Source organism: Gigantopelta aegis, chromosome 6 (assembly GCF_016097555.1).
Source record: "Gigantopelta aegis isolate Gae_Host chromosome 6, Gae_host_genome, whole genome shotgun sequence".
Lineage (NCBI taxonomy): Eukaryota > Metazoa > Mollusca > Gastropoda > Neomphalida > Peltospiridae > Gigantopelta > Gigantopelta aegis.
Window position 1 is genome coordinate 39,882 of NC_054704.1, and position 19,973 is coordinate 59,854.

The 19,973-nt window shown below is 43.7% G+C and overlaps 1 protein-coding gene across 1 annotated transcript in view; it reads left to right on the top strand.

The window, feature by feature from the left end:
* LOC121375044 (NACHT and WD repeat domain-containing protein 2-like) overlaps window positions 1-19,256 on the top strand; it is a 34,712-nt gene extending 15,456 nt beyond the window's left edge. Inside the window, exons 4-7 of the mRNA XM_041502253.1 lie at window positions 55-267; window positions 3,520-3,664; window positions 11,022-11,590; window positions 13,750-19,256. Of these exons, the coding sequence (XP_041358187.1) occupies window positions 55-267; window positions 3,520-3,664; window positions 11,022-11,590; window positions 13,750-17,979 (5,157 nt within the window). The 3' untranslated portion in view covers window positions 17,980-19,256. The remainder of the gene's footprint in view (window positions 1-54; window positions 268-3,519; window positions 3,665-11,021; window positions 11,591-13,749) is intronic.
* Window positions 19,257-19,973: the final 717 nt, after the last annotated feature.

The following is a 19,973-nucleotide window of genomic DNA, read 5'->3' on the forward strand; positions in this document are numbered from 1 at the left end:
TCATGCTGTAGAGATTTTTCACTTTATTATTACTGACAATAATTGTTTCCACAGATATTTATTTCTCAGAAGTATGGCCAATCCCCTCTTCCGGATTCCATTGTGTCAGATGAATTCGAGGCTATGCGCGTGTCTCTACAGCAAAACCGGGGCCGAGACACGCGCAACGCTGGTCTACTTGACGACTGGTTCGTGCGAGACGATAACAATCTGCCGCCAGTCTACGTGCGGAAACACGTCACAGAGATGATACCAGACGTCTGCAGTGTACGTCTCATTATTGTACTGACATATGTCATATTAACAAGTGTTACTTAGCCTATATATTATTATACATGTAGTGTGGTGTCTATAATCCATCAGTGTGATATATATATAATCTGCGTAGTGTGGTGTCTATAATCCATCAGTGTGATGTATACAATCTATGTAGTATAGTGTCTATAATCCATGTAGTGTGGTGTCTATAATCCATGTAGTGTGGTGTCTATAATCCGTGTAGTGTGGTGTCTATAATCCATCAGTGTGATGTATACAATCTATGTAGTATAGTGTCTATAATCCATGTAGTGTGGTGTCTATAATCCATCAGTGTGATGTATACAATCTATGTAGTATAGTGTCTATAATCCATGTAGTGTGGTGTCTATAATCCATGTAGTGTGGTGTCTATAATCCATGTAGTGTGGTGTCTATAATCTATGTAGTGTGGTGTCTATAATCCATGTAGTGTGGTGTCTATAATCCATGTAGTGTGGTATCTATAATCCGTGTAGTGTGGTGTCTATAATCCGTGTAGTGTGGTGTCTATAATCCATCAGTGTGATGTATACAATCTATGTAGTATAGTGTCTATAATCCATGTAGTGTGGTGTCTATAATCCATGTAGTGTGGTGTCTATAATCTATGTAGTGTGGTGTCTATAATCTATGTAGTGTGGTGTCTATAATCCATGTAGTGTGGTATCTATAATCCGTGTAGTGTGGTGTCTATAATCCGTGTAGTGTGGTGTCTATAATCCGTGTAGTGTGGTATCTATAATCCATGTAGTGTGGTATCTATAATCCATGTAGTGTGGTATCTATAATCCATGTAGTGTGGTGTCTATAATCCATGTAGTGTGGTGTCTATAATCCGTGTAGTGTGGTGTCTATAATACGTGTAGTGTGGTGTCTATAATCCATCAGTGTGATGTATACAATCTATGTAGTATAGTGTCTATAATCCATGTAGTGTGGTGTCTATAATCCATGTAGTGTGGTGTCTATGATCCGTTAGTGTGGTGTCTATAATCTATGTAGTGTGGTGTCTATAATCCATGTAGTGTGGTGTCTATAATCCGTGTAGTGTGGTGTCTATAATCCGTGTAGTGTGGTGTCTATAATCCATCAGTGTGATGTATACAATCTATGTAGTAAAGTGAATACAATCCATGTAGAGTGGTGTCTAAAATTCGTTAATGTGGTGTCTATAATACATGTAGTGTGGTGTCTATAATCCGTTAGTGTGGTGTCTATAATCAATGTATTGTGGTGTCTATAATCCATGTAGTGTGGTGTCTATGATCCGTTAGTGTGGTGTCTATAATCTATGTAGTGTGGTGTCTATAATCCATGTAGTGTGGTGTCTATAATCCGTGTAGTGTGGTGTCTATGATAGTGTGGTATCTATAATCCATGTTAGTGTGGTGTCTAGTGTCGTGTGTATAATCCATGTAGTGTGGTGTCTATAATCCGTTAGTGTGGTGTCTATAATCCATGTAGTGTGGTGTCTATGATCCGTTAGTGTGGTGTCTATAATCCATGTAGTGTGGTGTCTATAATCCATGTGTGGTATCTATAATCCATGTAGTGTGTGTCTATAATCCATGTAGTGTGGTGTCTATGATCCGTTAGTGTGGTATCTATAATCCATTAGTGTCGTGTGTATAATCCATGTAGTGTGGTGTCTATAATCCGTTAGTGTGGTGTCTATAATCCATGTAGTGTGGTGTCTATAATCCATTAGTGTGGTGTCTATATATCCCATTAGTGTGGTGTCTATAATCCGTTAGTGTGTCTATAATCCATGTGTGTGGTGTCTATAATCCATGTAGTGTGGTGTCTATAATCCATGTAGTGTGGTGTCTATAATCCATGTATCCGTTGGTGTGGTGTCTATAATCCATTAGTGTGGTGTCTATAATCCATGTAGTGTATAATCCATGTAGTGTGGTGTGTCTATAATCCATGTAGTGTGGTGTCTATAATCCGTTAGTGTGGTGTCTATAATCCATGTAGTGTGGTGTCTATAATCCGTTAGTGTGGTGTCTATAATCCATGTAGTGTGGTGTCTATAATCCATGTAGTGTGGTGTCTATAATCCATGTAGTGTGGTGTCTATAATCCGTTAGTGTGGTGTCTATAATCCATTAGTGTGGTGTCTATAATCCATGTAGTGTGGTGTCTATAATCCGTTAGTGTGGTGTCTATAATCCATTAGTGTGGTGTCTATAATCCATTAGTGTGGTGTCTATAATCCATTAGTGTGGTGTCTATAATCCATGTATTGTGGTGTCTATAATCCATGTAGTGTGGTGTCTATAATCCATTAGTGTGGTGTCTATAATCCATGTAGTTTGGTGTCTATAATCCGTTAGTGTGTAGTGTCTATAATCCATGTAGTATGGTGTCTATGATCCATGTAGTGTGGTGTCTATAATCCGTTAGTGTGGTGTCTATAATCCATGTATTGTGGTGTCTATAATTCATGTAATATGGTCGTCTATAATCTGTTAGTGTGGTGTCTATAATCCATAAGTGTGGTGTCTATAATTCGTTAATGTGGTGTCTATAATGCATGTAGTGTGGTGCCTATAATCCGTTAGTGTGGTGTCTATAATCCATAGAGTGTGGTGTCTATAATCCATGTAGTGTGGTGTCTGTAATCCATGTAGTGTGGTGTCTATAATCCATCAGTGTGGTGCCTATAATCCATGTAGTGTACTGTCTATAATCCATCAGTGTGGTGTCTATAATCCATGTAGTGTGGTGTCTATAATCCATGTAGTGTGGTGTCTATAATCCATCAGTGTGGTGTCTATAATCCATGTAGTGTGGTGTCTATAATCCATGTAGTGTGGTGTCTATAATCCATGTAGTGTGGTGTCTATAATCCATGTAGTGTGGTGTCTATAATCCATGTAGTGTGGTGTCTATAATCCATTAGTGTGGTATCTATAATCCATTAGTGTGGTGTCGATAATCCATGTAGTGTGGTGTCTATAATCCATTAGTGTGGTATCTATAATCCATTAGTGTGGTGTCTATAATCCATGTAGTGTGGTGTCTATAATCCATGTAGTGTGGTGTCTATAAGCTATGTAGTGTGGTGTCTATAATCCATGTAGTGTGGTGTCTATAATCCATTAGTGTGGTATCTATAATCCATTAGTGTGGTATCTATAATCCATGTAGTGTGGTGTCTATAATCCATTAGTGTTGTATCTATAATCCATTAGTGTGGTGTCTACATTACAGGAAGACAAGAAGACGCGAATACTCGCCGAGACCACGTGGGCAGAAACGGAGAGTGCACTCCGTTATCTTCTCGAGAAAGGGGCAGAGTTATCGTACTTGAATGGAACTATTGACAGTGACACGAGGCACAGATTCAGCATGTCAGGTATCACAGCTGTGTTATCAACTGTACTCAACTAAACTACAGCTGTGTTATTAACTGTACTCAACTAAACTACAGTAAACACAGTTTTAATGGTCGCAAATTATTCTCTCAGGTTCACTTGCAGAACTTATTTTCTAATTAACTAATACATGACAATTTCAATCATTCAAATTCGATCACTACGTTAACATAATCAATTTTGTTGAGAGGTAATTGTAAAGACAATAGGCTGGGCTGCATTACATTTTACCTAGTTATAAGCTAAGAATGAAAATATCTTCCACTTTTATTTTAAAAGCAACCTGACACGTGCCAAAACTTCGAAAATTATAATGTATACGAATATTTTTTAATTAGTTCTTTGGTTGTTACTGATAGCACTAGCTCAAGTGGAATGTGGTTAAAGCTGCAGTCCCTGGGATATTTTTATTATTTAAGCATTTAGAATGGAAGATCCAGTTCTGTTTGGTGCATGAAAGGTCCACCACATCGCTATAGTTTCGCAACGCTCGCTTATCTACATTATCTAGGTCAACTACAAACGCAATGGCCAGTTTTGTTTTTCTTCATTTAGCGCGACACCAGTAGAACTGGGACTTTACGTGATATTGCGTAGGCGCTGATCTTCTCACGTGATTTTGATTAAATTTAACTGTCTTGATTGAGAGGTCATCTCATATCTCCAAAACATATTTATATCCATAGAGGTATGGTACAACGCCTTTCCAGGGGTCGGTGAGTGGGGGGATTTGCCTTGAACGTTTGACAGTGGCCAGCGGTTGGCATACGCGTTACATGTAACGGGGTGTTACTAATTATGTAACCCTCTAGGGATAGAGGAAAAGGGTTTTGTGTTCGATATACGTAACATTTATCAAGACTATATGTTATTTCTATTCATTACTTAGACCTAAAAAGATGGGTGGGGGGTGGGGGGTTTGGAAATGCGCGGTCGGTCTAGAATCGATCCCCACCCATCGGCGGGCTCCTTCCAGCCAGTGCGCCATGACTGGTATGTGATATCCTGTCTGTGGGATGGTACATATAAACGATCCCTTGCTAAAAAAAGGCGCACGTGCAGGGATTTCATCGGCGTTGGGGTTATAGACTGTGTTGAGCGAAGTTTATATATGGGGTTTTCACATGCACCCGTTTCCTCTTAAGTCAATATACTCCAACATTGATGTCGTTAAACAAAACAAACTAACTTTACCCTTTCCAAACGAAATAATATTTATTTGAATTTGTTGATTTTAACACACGTAAAATTACGAAATAAAAACGTTCATTGTCTACGTTAGTATATTTTATTTTAAAAATATAAACATGATCAATGTGTTACTACTATACAAACTAAACTTTGTTCTACGAACACTTTATAAAAGATTAATTTTGAAATAGGATGGTACGATTGTCGATAATACGTTGTCAAGATCAAACCGGTTTTAACGAAAGACTCTAGTACCGTATCCTTAACCGAAAGTTCTTCGTACAGCGCAAGATTTCTCATTTCATTTTTTTTAGACGAACCCTACAATTTCAAATCCACAAGCGCACATGCTAACTGAAACTGACAACAGGCTGTCGTTTGTGCTTTGCCGAGCAATGGCGGCACAGGCGACGAATCGAGCGTATACTTTTAACGATCTCCGTTCATAGCGAACACACACGAGTTTTTTAAAAGTGCATTTTAGCTTGTGTTTCATATTTGGACATGATGTTATAATATGGTAACCAGAGACTGTAACTTTAAGTAAAATGTGTCATGGATTTTGACCATCTGGTCTAAATGGTAGGTCTATGTAGTTCACGAATTGAGGAATTTCGAGGGCAGGTTACTCGTGTCTTGGAGTTAATTACGAGTCAGCTTCACCCTTCTTTGGGGACACGATGGTAAAAGTCCCATGCAGTTGATCGTAAGATCCAGCCTTCTTTGTGGACACGATGGTAAAAGTCCCATGCAGTTGATCGTAAGATCCAGCCTTCTTTGTGGACACGATGGTAATAATCCCATGCAGTTAATCGTAAGATCCAGCCTTCTTTGTGGACACGATGGGTTATTTCCCACTGCACCCAGTACGACACTGTTGAGTATTAAGACTCATGAATATAGAGTCAGACTGCATGCGGCGCTTGCGTGCGGTCGTACTTTTGCATCTTGTGCCTCTGTATCGTGCGTTTTGGCATATATACCATACAGGATTATTTTATTGCTGATGCCCACATGCATTTGGCAGACGCACGCATCGCACGCATCCAGTCTAGACGCTCTCATTAAAGTAAGGTATTTCGATGTTTAAAATGTTTTAGTTGCCATGATATAGCCTATGTTGTGACATATATGATGAAAACCAGAATTAAAGGTTTTTGTAATTGTGTTCTTGTTGACTGGTCTAGACCACGTGCTGACTGTTTATGTTCTGTTGTGAAGAACAAGAGCGCGACGTCACTTCCTGACTTTGTGTGTTTTGTTGTGTCGAACAAGAACGCGAGGTCACGTGCTGACTGTGTGTGTTTTGTTATTGTGTAGAACAAGAGCGCGACGTCACGTACTGACTGTGTGTGTTTTGTAAAACAAGAGCGCGACGTCACGTGCTGACTATGTGTGTTTTGTTTCTGTGTAGAACAAGAGCGCGACGTCACGTGCTGACTGTGTGTTTGTTTTGTTGTGTAGAACAAGAGCGCGACGTCACGTGCTGACTGTGTGTTTTGTTGTTATGTAGAACAAGAGCGCGACGTTACGTGCTGACTGTGTGTGTTTTGCTGTGTAGAACAAGAGCGCGACGTCACGTGCTGTGTGTGTGTTTTGTTATTGAGAACAAGAGCGCGACGTCACGTGCTGACTGTGTGTGTTTTGTAAAACAAGAGCGCGACGTCACGTGCTGACTGTGTAGTAAAACATGAGCGCGACGTCACGTGCTGACTGTGTGTGTTTTGTTGTTGTGTAGAACAAGAGCGCGACGTCACATGCTGACTGTGTGTGTTTTGTAAAACAAGAGCGCGACGTCTGTGCTGACTGTGTGTGTGTTTCTGTGTAGAACAAGAGCGCGACGTCACGTGCTGACTATGTGTGTTTGTTTTGTTGTTGTGTAGAACAAGAGCGCGACGTCACGTGCTGACTGTGTGTTTGTTTTGTTGTTGTGTAGAACAAGAGCGCGATGTCACGTGCTGACTGTGTGTGTTTTGTTGCTGTGTAGAACAAGAGCGCGACGTCACGTACTGACTGTGTGTGTTTTGTAAAACAAGAGCGCGACGTCACGTGCTGACTGTATGTGTTTTGTTTCTGTGTAGAACAAGAGCGCGACGTCACGTGCTGACTGTGTGTGTTTTGTTGTTGTGTAGAATAAGAGCGCGACGTCACGTGCTGACTGTGTGTGTTTTGTTGTTGTGTAGAACAAGAGCGCGACGTCACGTGCTGACTGTGTGTGTTTTGTTGCTGTGTAGATAAGAGCGCGACGTCACGTGCTGACTGTGTGCGTTTTGTTGTTGTGTAGAATAAGAGCGCGACGTCACGAACTGACTGTGTGTGTGTTTTGTTTCTGTGTAGAACAAGAGCGCGACGTCACGTGCTGACTGTGTGTTTGTTTTGTTGTTGTGTAGAACGAGCGCAACGTCACGTGCTGACTATGTGTGTTTTGTTGTTTTGTAGAACAAGAGCGCGACGTCACGTGCTGACTGTGTGTTTTGTTGTTGTGTAGAACAAGAGCGCGACGTCACGTGCTGACTGTGTGTTTATTTTGTTGTGTAGAACAAGAGCGCGACGTCACGTGCTGACTGTGTGTTTTGTTGTTGTGTAGAACAAGAGCGCGACGTTACGTGCTGACTGTGTGTGTTTTGCTGTGTAGAACAAGAGCGCGACGTCACGTGCTGACTGTGTGTGTTTTGTTTCTGTGTAGAACAAGAGCGCGACGTCACGTGCTGACTGTGTGTGTTTTGTTGTTGTGTAGAATAAGAGCGCGACGTCACATGCTGACTGTGTGTATTTTGTTGTTGTGTAGAACAAGAGCGCGACGTCACGTGCTGACTGTGTGTGTTTTGTTGTTGTGTAGAACAGAGCGCGACGTCACGTGCTGACTGTGTGTGTTTTGTTGTTGTGTAGAATAAGAGCGCGACGTCACGAACTGACTGTGTGTGTTTTGTTTCTGTGTAGAACAAGAGCGCGACGTCACGTGCTGACTGTGTGTTTCTTTTGTTGTTGTGTAGAACGAGCGCGACGTCACGTGCTGACTATGTGTGTTTTGTTGTTTTGTAGAACAAGAGCGCGACGTCACGTGCTGACTATGTGTGTTTTGTTGTTGTGTAGAACAAGAGCGCGACGTCACGTGCTGACTGTGTGTTTTTTTTTATTGTGTAGAACAAGAGCGCGACGTCACGTGCTGACTGTGTGTTTTTTGTTAAAACAAGAGCGCGACGTCACGTGCTGACTGTGTGTGTTTTGCTGTGTAGAACAAGAGCGCGACGTCACGTGCTGACTGTGTGTGTTTTGTTATTGTGTAGAACAAGAGCGCGACGTCACATGCTGACTGTGTGTCTTTTGTAAAACAAGAGCGCGACGTCTGTGCTGACTGTGTGTGTTTTGTTTCTGTGTAGAACATGAGCGCGACGTCACGTGCTGACTATGTGTGTTTGTTTTGTTGTTGTGTAGAGCAAGAGCGCGACGTCACGTGCTGACTGTGTGTTTGTTTTGTTGTTGTGTAGAACAAGAGCGCGATGTCACGTGCTGACTGTGTGTGTTTTGTTGCTGTGTAGAACAAGAGCGCGACGTCACGTGCTGACTGTGTGTGTTTTGTTATTGTGTAGAACAAGAGCGCGACGTCACATGCTGACTGTGTGTGTTTTGTAAAACAAGAGCGCGACGTCTGTGCTGACTGTGTGTGTTTTGTTTCTGTGTAGAACATGAGCGCGACGTCACGTGCTGACTATGTGTGTTTGTTTTGTTGTTGTGTAGAGCAAGAGCGCGACGTCACGTGCTGACTGTGTTTGTTTTGTTGTTGTGAAGAACAAGAGCGCGACGTCACGTGCTGACTGTGTGTGTTTTGTTGTTATGTAAAACAAGAGCGCGATGTCACGTGCTGACTGTGTGTGTTTTGTTGTTGTGTAGAACAGGAATGCGACGTCACGTGCTGTGTGTGTTTTGTTGTTGTGTAGAACAAGAGCGCGATGTCACGTGCTGACTGTGTGTTTGTTTCGTTGTTGTGTAGAACGAGCGCGACTTCACGTGCTGACTATGTGTGTTTTGTTGTTTTGTAGAACAAGAGCGCGACGTCACGTGCTGACTATGTGTGTTTTGTTGTTGTGTAGAACAAGAGCGCGACGTCACGTGCTGACTGTGTGTGTTTTGTTGTGTAGAACAAGAGCGCGACGTCACGTGCTGACTGTGTGTGTTTTGTTATTGTGTAGAACAAGAGCGCGACGTCACGTGCTGACTGTGTGTGTTTTGTAAAACAAGAGCGCGACGTCACGTGCTGACTGTGTGTGTTTTGTAAAACAAGAGCGCGACGTCACGTGCTGACTGTGTGTGTTTTGTAAAACAAGAGCGCGACGTCACGTGCTGACTGTGTGTGTTTTGTTATTGTGTAGAACAAGAGCGCGACGTCACATGCTGACTGTGTGTGTTTTGTAAAACAAGAGCGCGACGTCACGTGCTGACTGTGTGTGTTTTGTTGTTGTGTAGAACAAGAGCGCGACGTCACGTGCCGACTGTGTGTGTTTTGTTGTTGTGTAGAACAAGAGCGCGACGTCACGTGCTGACTGTGTGTGTTTTGTTGTTGTGTAGAACAAGAGCGCGACGTCACGTGCTGACTGTGTGTGTTTTGTTGTTGTGTAGAACAAGAGCGCGACGTCACGTGCTGACTCTGTGTTTGTTTTGTTGTTGTGTAGAACAATAGCGCGACGTCACGTGCTGACTGTGTGTGTTTTGTTCTTGTGTAGAACAAGAGCGCGATGTCACGTGCTGACTGTGTCTGTTTTGTTGTTGTGTAGAACAAGAGCGCGACGTCACGTGCTGACTGTGTGTGTTTTGTTGTTGTGTAGAACAAGAGCGCGACGTCACGTGCTGACTGTGTGTGTTTTGTTGTTGTGTAGAACAAGAGCGCGATGTCACGTGCTGACTGTGTGTTTTTTTTGTTGTTGTGTAGAACAAGAGCGCGACGTCACGTGCTGACTGTGTGTGTTTTGTTGTTGTGTAGAACAAGAGCGCGATGTCACGTGCTGACTGTGAACAAGAGCGCGACGTGTGCTGACTTGTGTTTTTGTTGTGTGTAGAACAAGAGCGCGATGTCACGTGCTGACTGTGTGTGTTTTGTTGTTGTGTAGAACAAGAGCGCGACGTCACGTGCTGTGTGTGTTTTGTTGTTGTGTAGAACAAGAGCGCGACGTCACGTGCTTACTGTGTGTGTTTTGTTGTTGTGTAGAACAAGAGCGCGACGTCACGTGCTGACTGTGTGTGTTTTGTTGTTGTGTAGAACAAGAGCGCGACGCGACGTCACGTGCTGTGTGTGTTTTGTTGTTGTGTAGAACAAGAGCGCGACGTCACGTGCTGACTGTGTGTTTGTTTTGTTGTGTAGAACAAGAGCGCGACGTCACGTGCTGACTGTGTGTTTTGTTGTTGTGTAGAACAAGAGCGCGACGTTACGTGCTGACTGTGTGTGTTTTGTTGTGTGTAGAACAAGAGCGCGACGTCACGTGCTGACTGTGTGTGTTTTGTTATTGTGTAGAACAAGAGCGCGACGTCACGTGCTGACTGTGTGTGTTTTGTAAAACAAGAGCGCGACGTCACGTGCTGACTGTGTGTGTTTTGTTGTAAAACAAGAGCGCGACGTCACATGCTGACTGTGTGTGTTTTGTTATTGTGTAGAACAAGAGCGCGACGTCACATGCTGACTGTGTGTGTTTTGTAAAACAAGAGCGCGACGTCACGTGCTGACTGTGTGTGTTTTGTTGTTGTGTAGAACAAGAGCGCGACGTCACGTGCTGACTGTGTGTTTGTTTTGTTGTTGTGTAGAACAAGAGCGCGACGTCACGTGCTGACTGTGTGTGTTTTGTTGTTGTGTAGATCAAGAGCGCGATGTCACGTGCTGACTGTGTGTGTTTTGTTGTTGTGTAGAACAAGAGCGCGACGTCACGTGCTGACTGTGTGTGTTTTGTTGTGTAGAACAAGAGCGCGATGTCACGTGCTGACTGTGTGTGTTTTGTTGTTGTGTAGAACAAGAGCGCGATGTCACGTGCTGACTGTGTTTGTTTTGTTGTTGTGTAGAACAAGAGCGCGACGTCACGTGCTGACTGTGTGTTTGTTTTGTTGTTGTGTAGAACAAGAGCGCGATGTCACGTGCTGACTGTGTGTTTTATTGTTGTGTAGAACAAGAGCGCGACGTCGATATCGGCCTGGCTGACTGCGACTCTCCCTCACTGAGATGTGTCGTCATCAACAGGAACATCGTCGACCTCAACAACTACATGGACGATCCCCGCGCCACGCGCTTTACGGAAGTGACGTATAACGAAAAGAGCGAGCAGCTGGAGGTGGACGAACGGAGCGCAACTCGCCTCCCCAAACTGACGCAGAGGCTCCGTGCGCTCCTCGCCAATAATGCGCTGTCTTATGACGTACTCTGGAGGTATGATGACGTCATCAGTCCCACACTGCACCGCACCTATCTGGAGAGACTTCGCGACGACTTCTGTTCGTCTATATGTCGTCTCGTGGACGCTGATGCGTCAGTCCGCCGCCTTGACATGGCGGACAGTGTGGGGGAGGTTTACAAACATTGGGTCAGGTGTAAACAGATGGCGTCACACTTCTGTGCTCAGGACGAGCTTCTACGTCAAGCTCAGAATTACCTGCAAGAACGCCACGACGCGCCGCTCATAATACACGGTCCTATTGGTTCTGGGAAGACAACTCTGCTGTCTAAAGTTGCCCTAATGGTAAGATATCAGTACTCACATACATGTATATACATTTGTAATTTTCAAAACAATAATACATATCTGAAAAGAACAAAGAGCGTGAGAGATTTTCATTGCCTCGATACCAACCATATAAAAACGTATTGTGTATGGTATAATAAATAAAACATTACAACAGCAATACCATCATCATCAACATCATCATCATCATCATTTTACACACACACACACACACACACACACACACACACACACACACACACACACACACACATATATATATATATATATATATATATATATATATATATATATATATATATATATCGACGTGTTTTAATCAGTGTTTAAATCTTTCTGAGAATGTCATTTATCAGAAAAACAACATCTGAAATGAAACATTGGTAAAATATATCACGAATATATTTGTGTATGGAGTCATTATGGTGGCGTCATGATGTCCAGAACTGTAGACAAAGTGACTAAAGTGCTTTTCACATGACATAAAGTTATTTATTTATGAATTACAGATACAAATCTTCGTTGATATGACAAAATGTAGTAAATTGCAGTGTTTTATTGATTATAGGGGCAGGATTTAGCTCAGTCGGTTGTGTGCTTGCTTGAGGTGCTTGCCTCGCAGGATCGAACCACCTCGGTGAATCCATTCAGCTGATTTTTTTTCTCTCGTTCCAACCAATGCACCACATCATGTGTTTTCCTATCTGTGGGGAAAGTGCATATAAAAGATCCCTTGTTACATTAAGAAAATGTAGCGGGTTTCCTCTGATGCCTATGTGTCAGAAAATGTAGCGGGTTTCCTCTGATGCCTATGTGTCAGAAAATGTTTGACATCCAATAGCCGATGATTCATTAATCGATGTGTTCTAGTGGTGTCGATAAACAAAACAAACTTTCTTATTGATCATAATGAAAACGATTTGCTGCATTTTTTTTTTTTTGAACAGCAGAACGTGGAATAAATATGATTATTGCTGCATTAAAATAATACTGCCGTGCTGCTGTTTAGAGGGACTGTCCTGAGTTTGCAGCCATTTTAAAATGTTTTCGCTAAAAGTCGTTTCAATATATATATATATATATATATATATATATATATATATATATATATATATATATATATACATATATATACATACATACATCACACACACACACACACACACACACACACACACACACACACACACACACACACACACACATCCATACATCCATACAGTGCCAGGTCTGCCCACTGTTTCATGCACGTAAGCGGGATCGACCGCGTAACTTGTAGACCCCATGCATATAGTTGAGTTAAAGAGCATCCTTTTTATGGATGCCACAATAGCTCAAAAGGTATCGTGGCAAGTCTGCAAAGTTGCAGGCGATTCGGTGCCATAGGTTCGAGTCCCAGCAACGGAATGGAACAATTTGTGAGGCCAGTAAGAATTCAATTATCCCCTGCGCCAGTGCGTTAATATCTATGTATGTAACAGTCAACCTCGACATGCATACACTATATAGATATTCATACATCAGTACATACATACATACATACATACATACATACATACACACATTTACTTAAAAAATTATTGGGAGGTAAAATCTGGTTTGGGCTACTGCAAACATTAGGACAACAACAAATACGTTGTTTACTGAGACACAGATATTATAAAGAATAGGAGTCACGTGAACAACTGACTTACGCTTTATTTCGTTCTCGGCTTGTTCCGTGTTGCGAGTTAAAGGTGTGTGATAGGCTAAATGAATGGGTATGTGCGAGTCGTAGGTGTGTACTAAGCGGAGTGAATAAGAGGATAAGGTAGTTTGAATATATTTTAATGCTTATTCAATAAAACACGTATTGTAAAAAAGTTTGTTCACTGTGACGTATATTTACCAAAATGGCTGTTATTGATAAACAACTTACAACAGAAGAAAACTCAGGACAGTCCGTTGAAGGCATTCACCATTTTAACATTGTAACCAGGATAAAGACAGAAAACAGTTATTCTAAAACTCAGGACAGTCCATTGAAGGCATTCGCCGTTCTAACCCTGTAACCAGGATAAAGACAGTAAACAGTTATTCTAAAATGTATGCTTCGTGTATTTTTATATATGTTAATGTGTTTCAGCGAAACAGCTAAAACGTGTGTTTTATTTCAGACTCACATGTTGTGGGGAGACGCGGCCCTCACGGTGGTCCGGTATGTCGGCTTGACCCCTGACAGCTCTCACCTCCAGCTCTTCCTGAAGAGTGTGTGTCATCAGGTGTACACGTGCTGGGACGGGCAACAGTCATCAGCGCTCGCTCCTGATGGGCAAAATGCTCTAGGGTGCTTCCATCAGCTGGTGAAGTCATTTCCGGCTGACAGATTGCTGGTTATATACGTAGACGATGTTGATGATCTTGCCTCAGAGAGCTACGCACAACAGTTGGCGTGGCTACCGCCTCGTCTTCCGGAGAACGTGAAAATCATTCTAACAATCAACTCGAGAAGTGTTGATATCCTGGAAAGACGTCAACAGATTCCGGAGGTATCTCCTACTTTGAACATTGACTTAACGTCACTGACACCCGATCAATGTGAAGAGCTTTTTCTACAAATTCTGTTTAAGTCTGGGAGAACTATTAGCGACGAGCAATTAGATAAATACCGAAAAACATTCCCCAGCTGTCCCCTGCCAATGTTCATGAAGTTGTTGTCGTACGAGGCAAGACATCTGAAGTCGTTCTCCAGCATAGCCGATGTACAACTCCCGTCTGACAGCTGGTCTGCGATCCACCAGCTGTTTGACAAGCTGGAGGTCTTGCATGGACAGGTCCTGGTGTCTCACGCGATGCGTCTGCACCTGGCGTCCGGCGGAGGACTCAGCGACTGCGAGATGGAGGACGTCCTGTCTCTTGACGAGGACCTCCTCGATGACGTGTATGCCAGCTACCACCCCGAGATGAGGCGAATCCCGCCGAGCGCCTGGCTCAGACTCAAAGAAGACCTGGCAGACTTCCTCGTCACTCACGACATCGACGGCGTCACAGTGGTCACGTGGGCTAGCAGGATGTTCCAGACTGTGGCCCATGAACGGTACCACTGTTTTGAAGAGACCGTAAAAGAAGCACATTCCATTCTCGCTGACTATTTCCTGGGGACGTGGGCAAACAAAGAGAAGCCTGTAAAGTCATCAAGTGATCAAAGTGAGAACACTAAGCTCCCGTGTGGTAATAAAGCAGACAGGAAAGTGCCATCCCAACCACTGACATTCGAAAATCAGAATGGTTTGGTGTTTTACAATAAACGGAAATACGACCACGTACCTCGACATCTGGTGCTCAGCGGCAGACTGACGGAGATGAATGAGGTGGTCCTCTTTAACTATGATTGGCTGTACACTAAAATAAAAGCACTCTCGATGCAGCACATCTTGGACGACTTCAAACTAAACCCTGGGAAGGAGGCCATGTTAGTTGAGAAGGCGCTGCGGGCGGCTGAATCGATTCTAAAGGTGAATATTGACAACCTGGCCCCCGAATTGACAGGACATCTCCTACCTTACTACTCAACACACTCGCACGTGCGCGAACTGCTCAGACAATGCGATAAGACCGGCCTGCAGCACTGCGCTCTGATTCCCAACTTCCCCTACCAGAAGATCCCCGGAGGACCGCTGCAGCACACCCTGGAACCTCCAGAACTTCCGGATTGTTTTGTGTTGTCGTCAGTGAGCAAATCACTCCTCACGAAGCAGGTGGACAGTTCGTTTATCTACACATATGATCTGGACACTGGGAAAATCACCAGTACGGTGTTCGCCTCCAGTGGTGAGCTGCACATGACACCAGATGGCGTCTATTTCGTGATTGCTGACCATGAGACTGAAAAGGCGATCAAAGTTCATCATTCGCAATCAGGCGAATACATTGGACAAATAATCATTGAGAATCACTTGCATCTGAAACCCGGGGACAAAAGTAAGAACGGACCAATGTGTCTGACCAACGAGAGACTAATCGCCACCATGTCCACCGATGTAGGTTATCTGTGCATCGCGGATATTGCAACATGTCAGATGCTGCAGATAATTGAACTAGGAGGCAGAATCTCTGTGTGTGCAATCTCCCAAAACAAGCAATATTTGATCTGCAACTCGGACTCATTCCTCATGTCATATGACCTAGAATCGATGCAGTCCCTGGCAACTCTTCGAGTTGGCGTGAAGCCAGATGCAATTGCTCTGACAAAAGATGGTTTCCGATGTTTCCTGTCAAACAAGAAAGAAGGTAAGCTGTACAACATACACGTGGACAACGGCCACTTTGACCTCATCTACAAGGTAAACATGGAGGAGGAGCTGCTGAGCGATCCGATTGAAGACATCAGACTGTCTCCCAATGACGACCTCGTCCTTATTCGAGCTAATAACACCTTACTCGTCCACGATCGGGCAAAGGAAAATATATGTGCCCAGCTGAGAAGACCTGCAGATGTTCCAAAAGAATTTCGTCTGCCAAAGTGCCACTACAGCCCACTGGTGTTTACACAGGCAGAATTCTCCCAAGACGGCCAGATGGTCATAGGAACTATATTCAGAACAATTTGTGTGTGGAATTCGTGGACAGGTGAACTGGTTACATCCACTGATGCTCCAGTTGGAATTATCACCAGTCTGGTGGTATCCACATATCACGACACAGTCATCACACACACGGACAAATCGTCCGAGATTCACATTTGGAACATAACTGGCGAAGTTCACAAATTAAACACACTGGACAAGCTGTCAGGCCCCATCAAGGACATCCAGGTGGCAGGCGACAGCTCGATGGCCTTCATTAGGTGCGATGACAGCGACGAGGTGGGCGTCATTGACATGCACCGAGGAGTCCTTCTCGACCTCCTCACCCATGAGCAGAAACTCTTCGACATGACGAGCACGCCGAGCGGCAAGTTTCTTCTCGTCAGTATGTCTCCACACCTTAGCGATACGGCCACCAAGATGTGGGACATCGCTGAGCGTAAGATAATACGGGAGTTCGGTAACGTGCCGGGATACTGCGTCTCCATGAACAGAAAGGAAGACTTCATCTTCGTCGGTCAAAAGGATCCGCTGTTCCAGTCGCCGTACTACGTGACACTGTTCCACTTCGTGGCAGACACGTTCCTGCAGACACAGCATGACCAAGGCTTGATGAACGTGACGCTCAAGCCCTGCTTCACCATCGACGACAGGTTCCTCGTCGTGCTCAGCGTCAGCCAGGACCTCAAGTCGGGCGACTCGCGGGAACGTCCAACCATCTGCGTGTTCGACATTCAGCGCAAGATAGTGCTGTCATACTACACGGCTGATAACCTCGGCCTCGGCGACAGACTGGTGAATATCGTCGCCATAAAGCCGTGCCCCACGATGGGTGACGCCGTCGCCGTTATCTACTCCACAATTCCTCCAGAGACAGTCACTGACAGCGACCAGTGGAGTGAAGGAGTGTCGCCCTCAGACACAAACACTAAAGTGCCTCAAGAGGCCACTGATGATAGCGGTCCGATAACAAATCCTCCAGACACAAACACTGACAGTGGTCAGTTCAGTGAAGGCGTGCCTCCCCCAGACATAAACACTGACAGTGGTCAGTTCAGTGAAGGCGTGCCTCCCCCAGACACAAACACAACTCCAGATCCAGACTACAGTCAGAGGTCAGAAACCGTGTCGCCTTCAGGCACAAACACTTACTACGGCGTCTTCATCTTACGTCTGTTGCATGGGAACATAGAACGGATAACCAAGCCTTTCCCATGTTCTGATCCTAAGTGGGTGGACAGCGCTGTGTTCTCCAATGACTTCTCCTTCTGTCTGGACAACGAGTCCTACGTACGCGACCTCAACACCGGAGACTGCATCACTCGCCTGCCCAACCCCGGCACGCCGCCCAGACTGCTGGCGCTCAACAACTCGATGGTCGTCTACTTCAAGGAGACCCGTCTGGTCGTCATACGCCTCGCCGACGCCGTCACCATCGCGGATTGCGACATCCACGGCACGCCATGCCACATCGCGCTGTGCGCCGACCAAAGGACGACGATCACGGGCTGCCAGGACGGCACCGTCGTCTCACACGTCATCATCAACCCCAGCGTGGACCACGTGAGCGCCATCATCAAGTCCCTGAAGAGCAGACAGCTGACGGGTGAGTGTGAGGAGGACGGCAGGGCGACGGCACGGTCCTGGGACAAGGTGGATACCGTGAGCTGCCCCGAGTACTCACGACCCCCGTCAGTGATCAAAGAGAGACCACGTGACGTGGTGCTGCTCATTGAGATCCAGTCCGTGCCGCGGCCTCGCTCTCAACTTGACTCCCTCGTGTACGTGAACCCCAAGTCGCAGGTCTGTTCCATCATGTAACATGGCAACAGTGTCATGGTAGAAACAAAACTAGAAACAAAACCCACACTTGTATTTCAAGTCGCAGGTCTGTTCCATCATGTAACAGGGAAACAGTGGGGACAGATAGCAAGCCTTACTCAAACTGTATCATGTTAGAAACAAAACTAGAAACAAAACCCACACTTGTATTTCAAGTCTTGGGTCTGTTCTATCATGTAACTGTGGGGTTGCAAGTCTTACACAAACTGTATTATGTTAGAAACAAAACCCACACCTGTATTTCAAGTCTTGGATCTGTTCCATTATGTAACAGAACAATAGAGAGGATAGATAGCAATTCCTGTAGGTTGTTTTCTATCATGTTACAAGAAAACACGATACCCCTTGTATTTGTAATTAGTAACTCACATACAAGTTAAAACCCTATCACGCCTTTTAGAAGTTAAATTACTTCAGCAGGCCCTGTGAAGTACTATATTTAGTTTACCAAATTTAGTTATGTAATAAAACGTTATTGCAAATTTAAAGCAGGCATACCTTTAAAAAGGTATAGGTTTAGGTGGTCAAACTGTAGAATTGCAGGATGCGAGTTGAATAGTGGGCTAAAGGACGTCGAAAATATCAGGAAGGACTGATCATATAGAAAATATTGGAATATAACTCAAAATCGATTAAAGCCAAATATTGTGTTAATAATTATTTGTCCTATGTGTGTTATACATGCATAATGTAAACCCGAAGCTGCAGCTTTGTTTTAGTGAAACCTGATTATGGTAATTTAAATTTATGTAGTATGTATATTAATATTTTGTGCCAAATTAACAAGCATAACAGTCTGTGATATATATTTTGCTTACATTTAAATTGAAAAGGATGTTGTTTTGAAGACTATTGTGGAAAGTAATGTTACCCTTTGTGAGTCAGAGTGTTACTGGCAGGTATTGCCACCGGAAACAGTTCGAAGTATGGGTTCATGTTACAATCATAACACTGTCGTGGCAGGTGTAGTTATCTGGCGTAATTATCTGTCGTCGACAGTTAAACTGGAAAACCAAATTACGAATATTATTTTACATTAATAAGATGTAACAAAATCATGCATACATTTGAATACATCGATTTACTGCAAAACTCTATTTATTGTAAAATCATACACATTCTAAATACCATTTGTTTGTGTAAAATCATACACATTCTAAATACCATTTGTTTGTGTAAATATTGTTGTAGAATTGTTAGTTATTAGTTTATTATTTATTGTTTCTACTTATTATTTTACTTATTTTATACACATGTATTTATTGCCTTGTATTAAAATAATAAATTGATACTGCTGCCAGACATGTTGTCTCAGTCTGTGTAGATTTTTTGTTGAGAGAGACTACGCCGACATTGACAAAACAAAGAAAGAAATGTTTTATTTAACGACGCACTCAACACATTCTTATTTACGGTTATATGGCGTCAGACATATGGTTAAGGACCACACAGATTTTGAGAGGTCGCCACTACATGGGTTACTCTTTCCGATTAGCAGCAAGGGATTTTTTATTTGCGCTTCCCACAGACAGGGTAGCACAAACCATGGCCTTTGTTGAACGAGTTATGGATCACTGGTCGGTGCAAGTGGTTTACCTACCCATTGAGCCATGTGGAGCACTCACTCAGGGTTTGGAGTCGGTATCTGGATTACAAATCCCATGCCACGACTGGGATCCGAACCCAGTACCTACCAGCCTGTAGACCGATGGCCTAACCACGACGCCACCGAGGCCGGTTTGACAACACATAACTTCAACTTATTTACTGATTGCACTTGGATATTGCGGCGCCTTTTTTTTTTCTTTTTTTTTAAAGCATATCTTGTTGAACACTCCAGCATGCACCATTACAACAAATGAAAATACAAATCGTAGCATATAAATAATGCGATAGGATGTTCCTTTTCTTGGGATGCGACGTTAGTGTACACACCTCCCCATGGAAAACAAAACAAATACCACATTATGCTA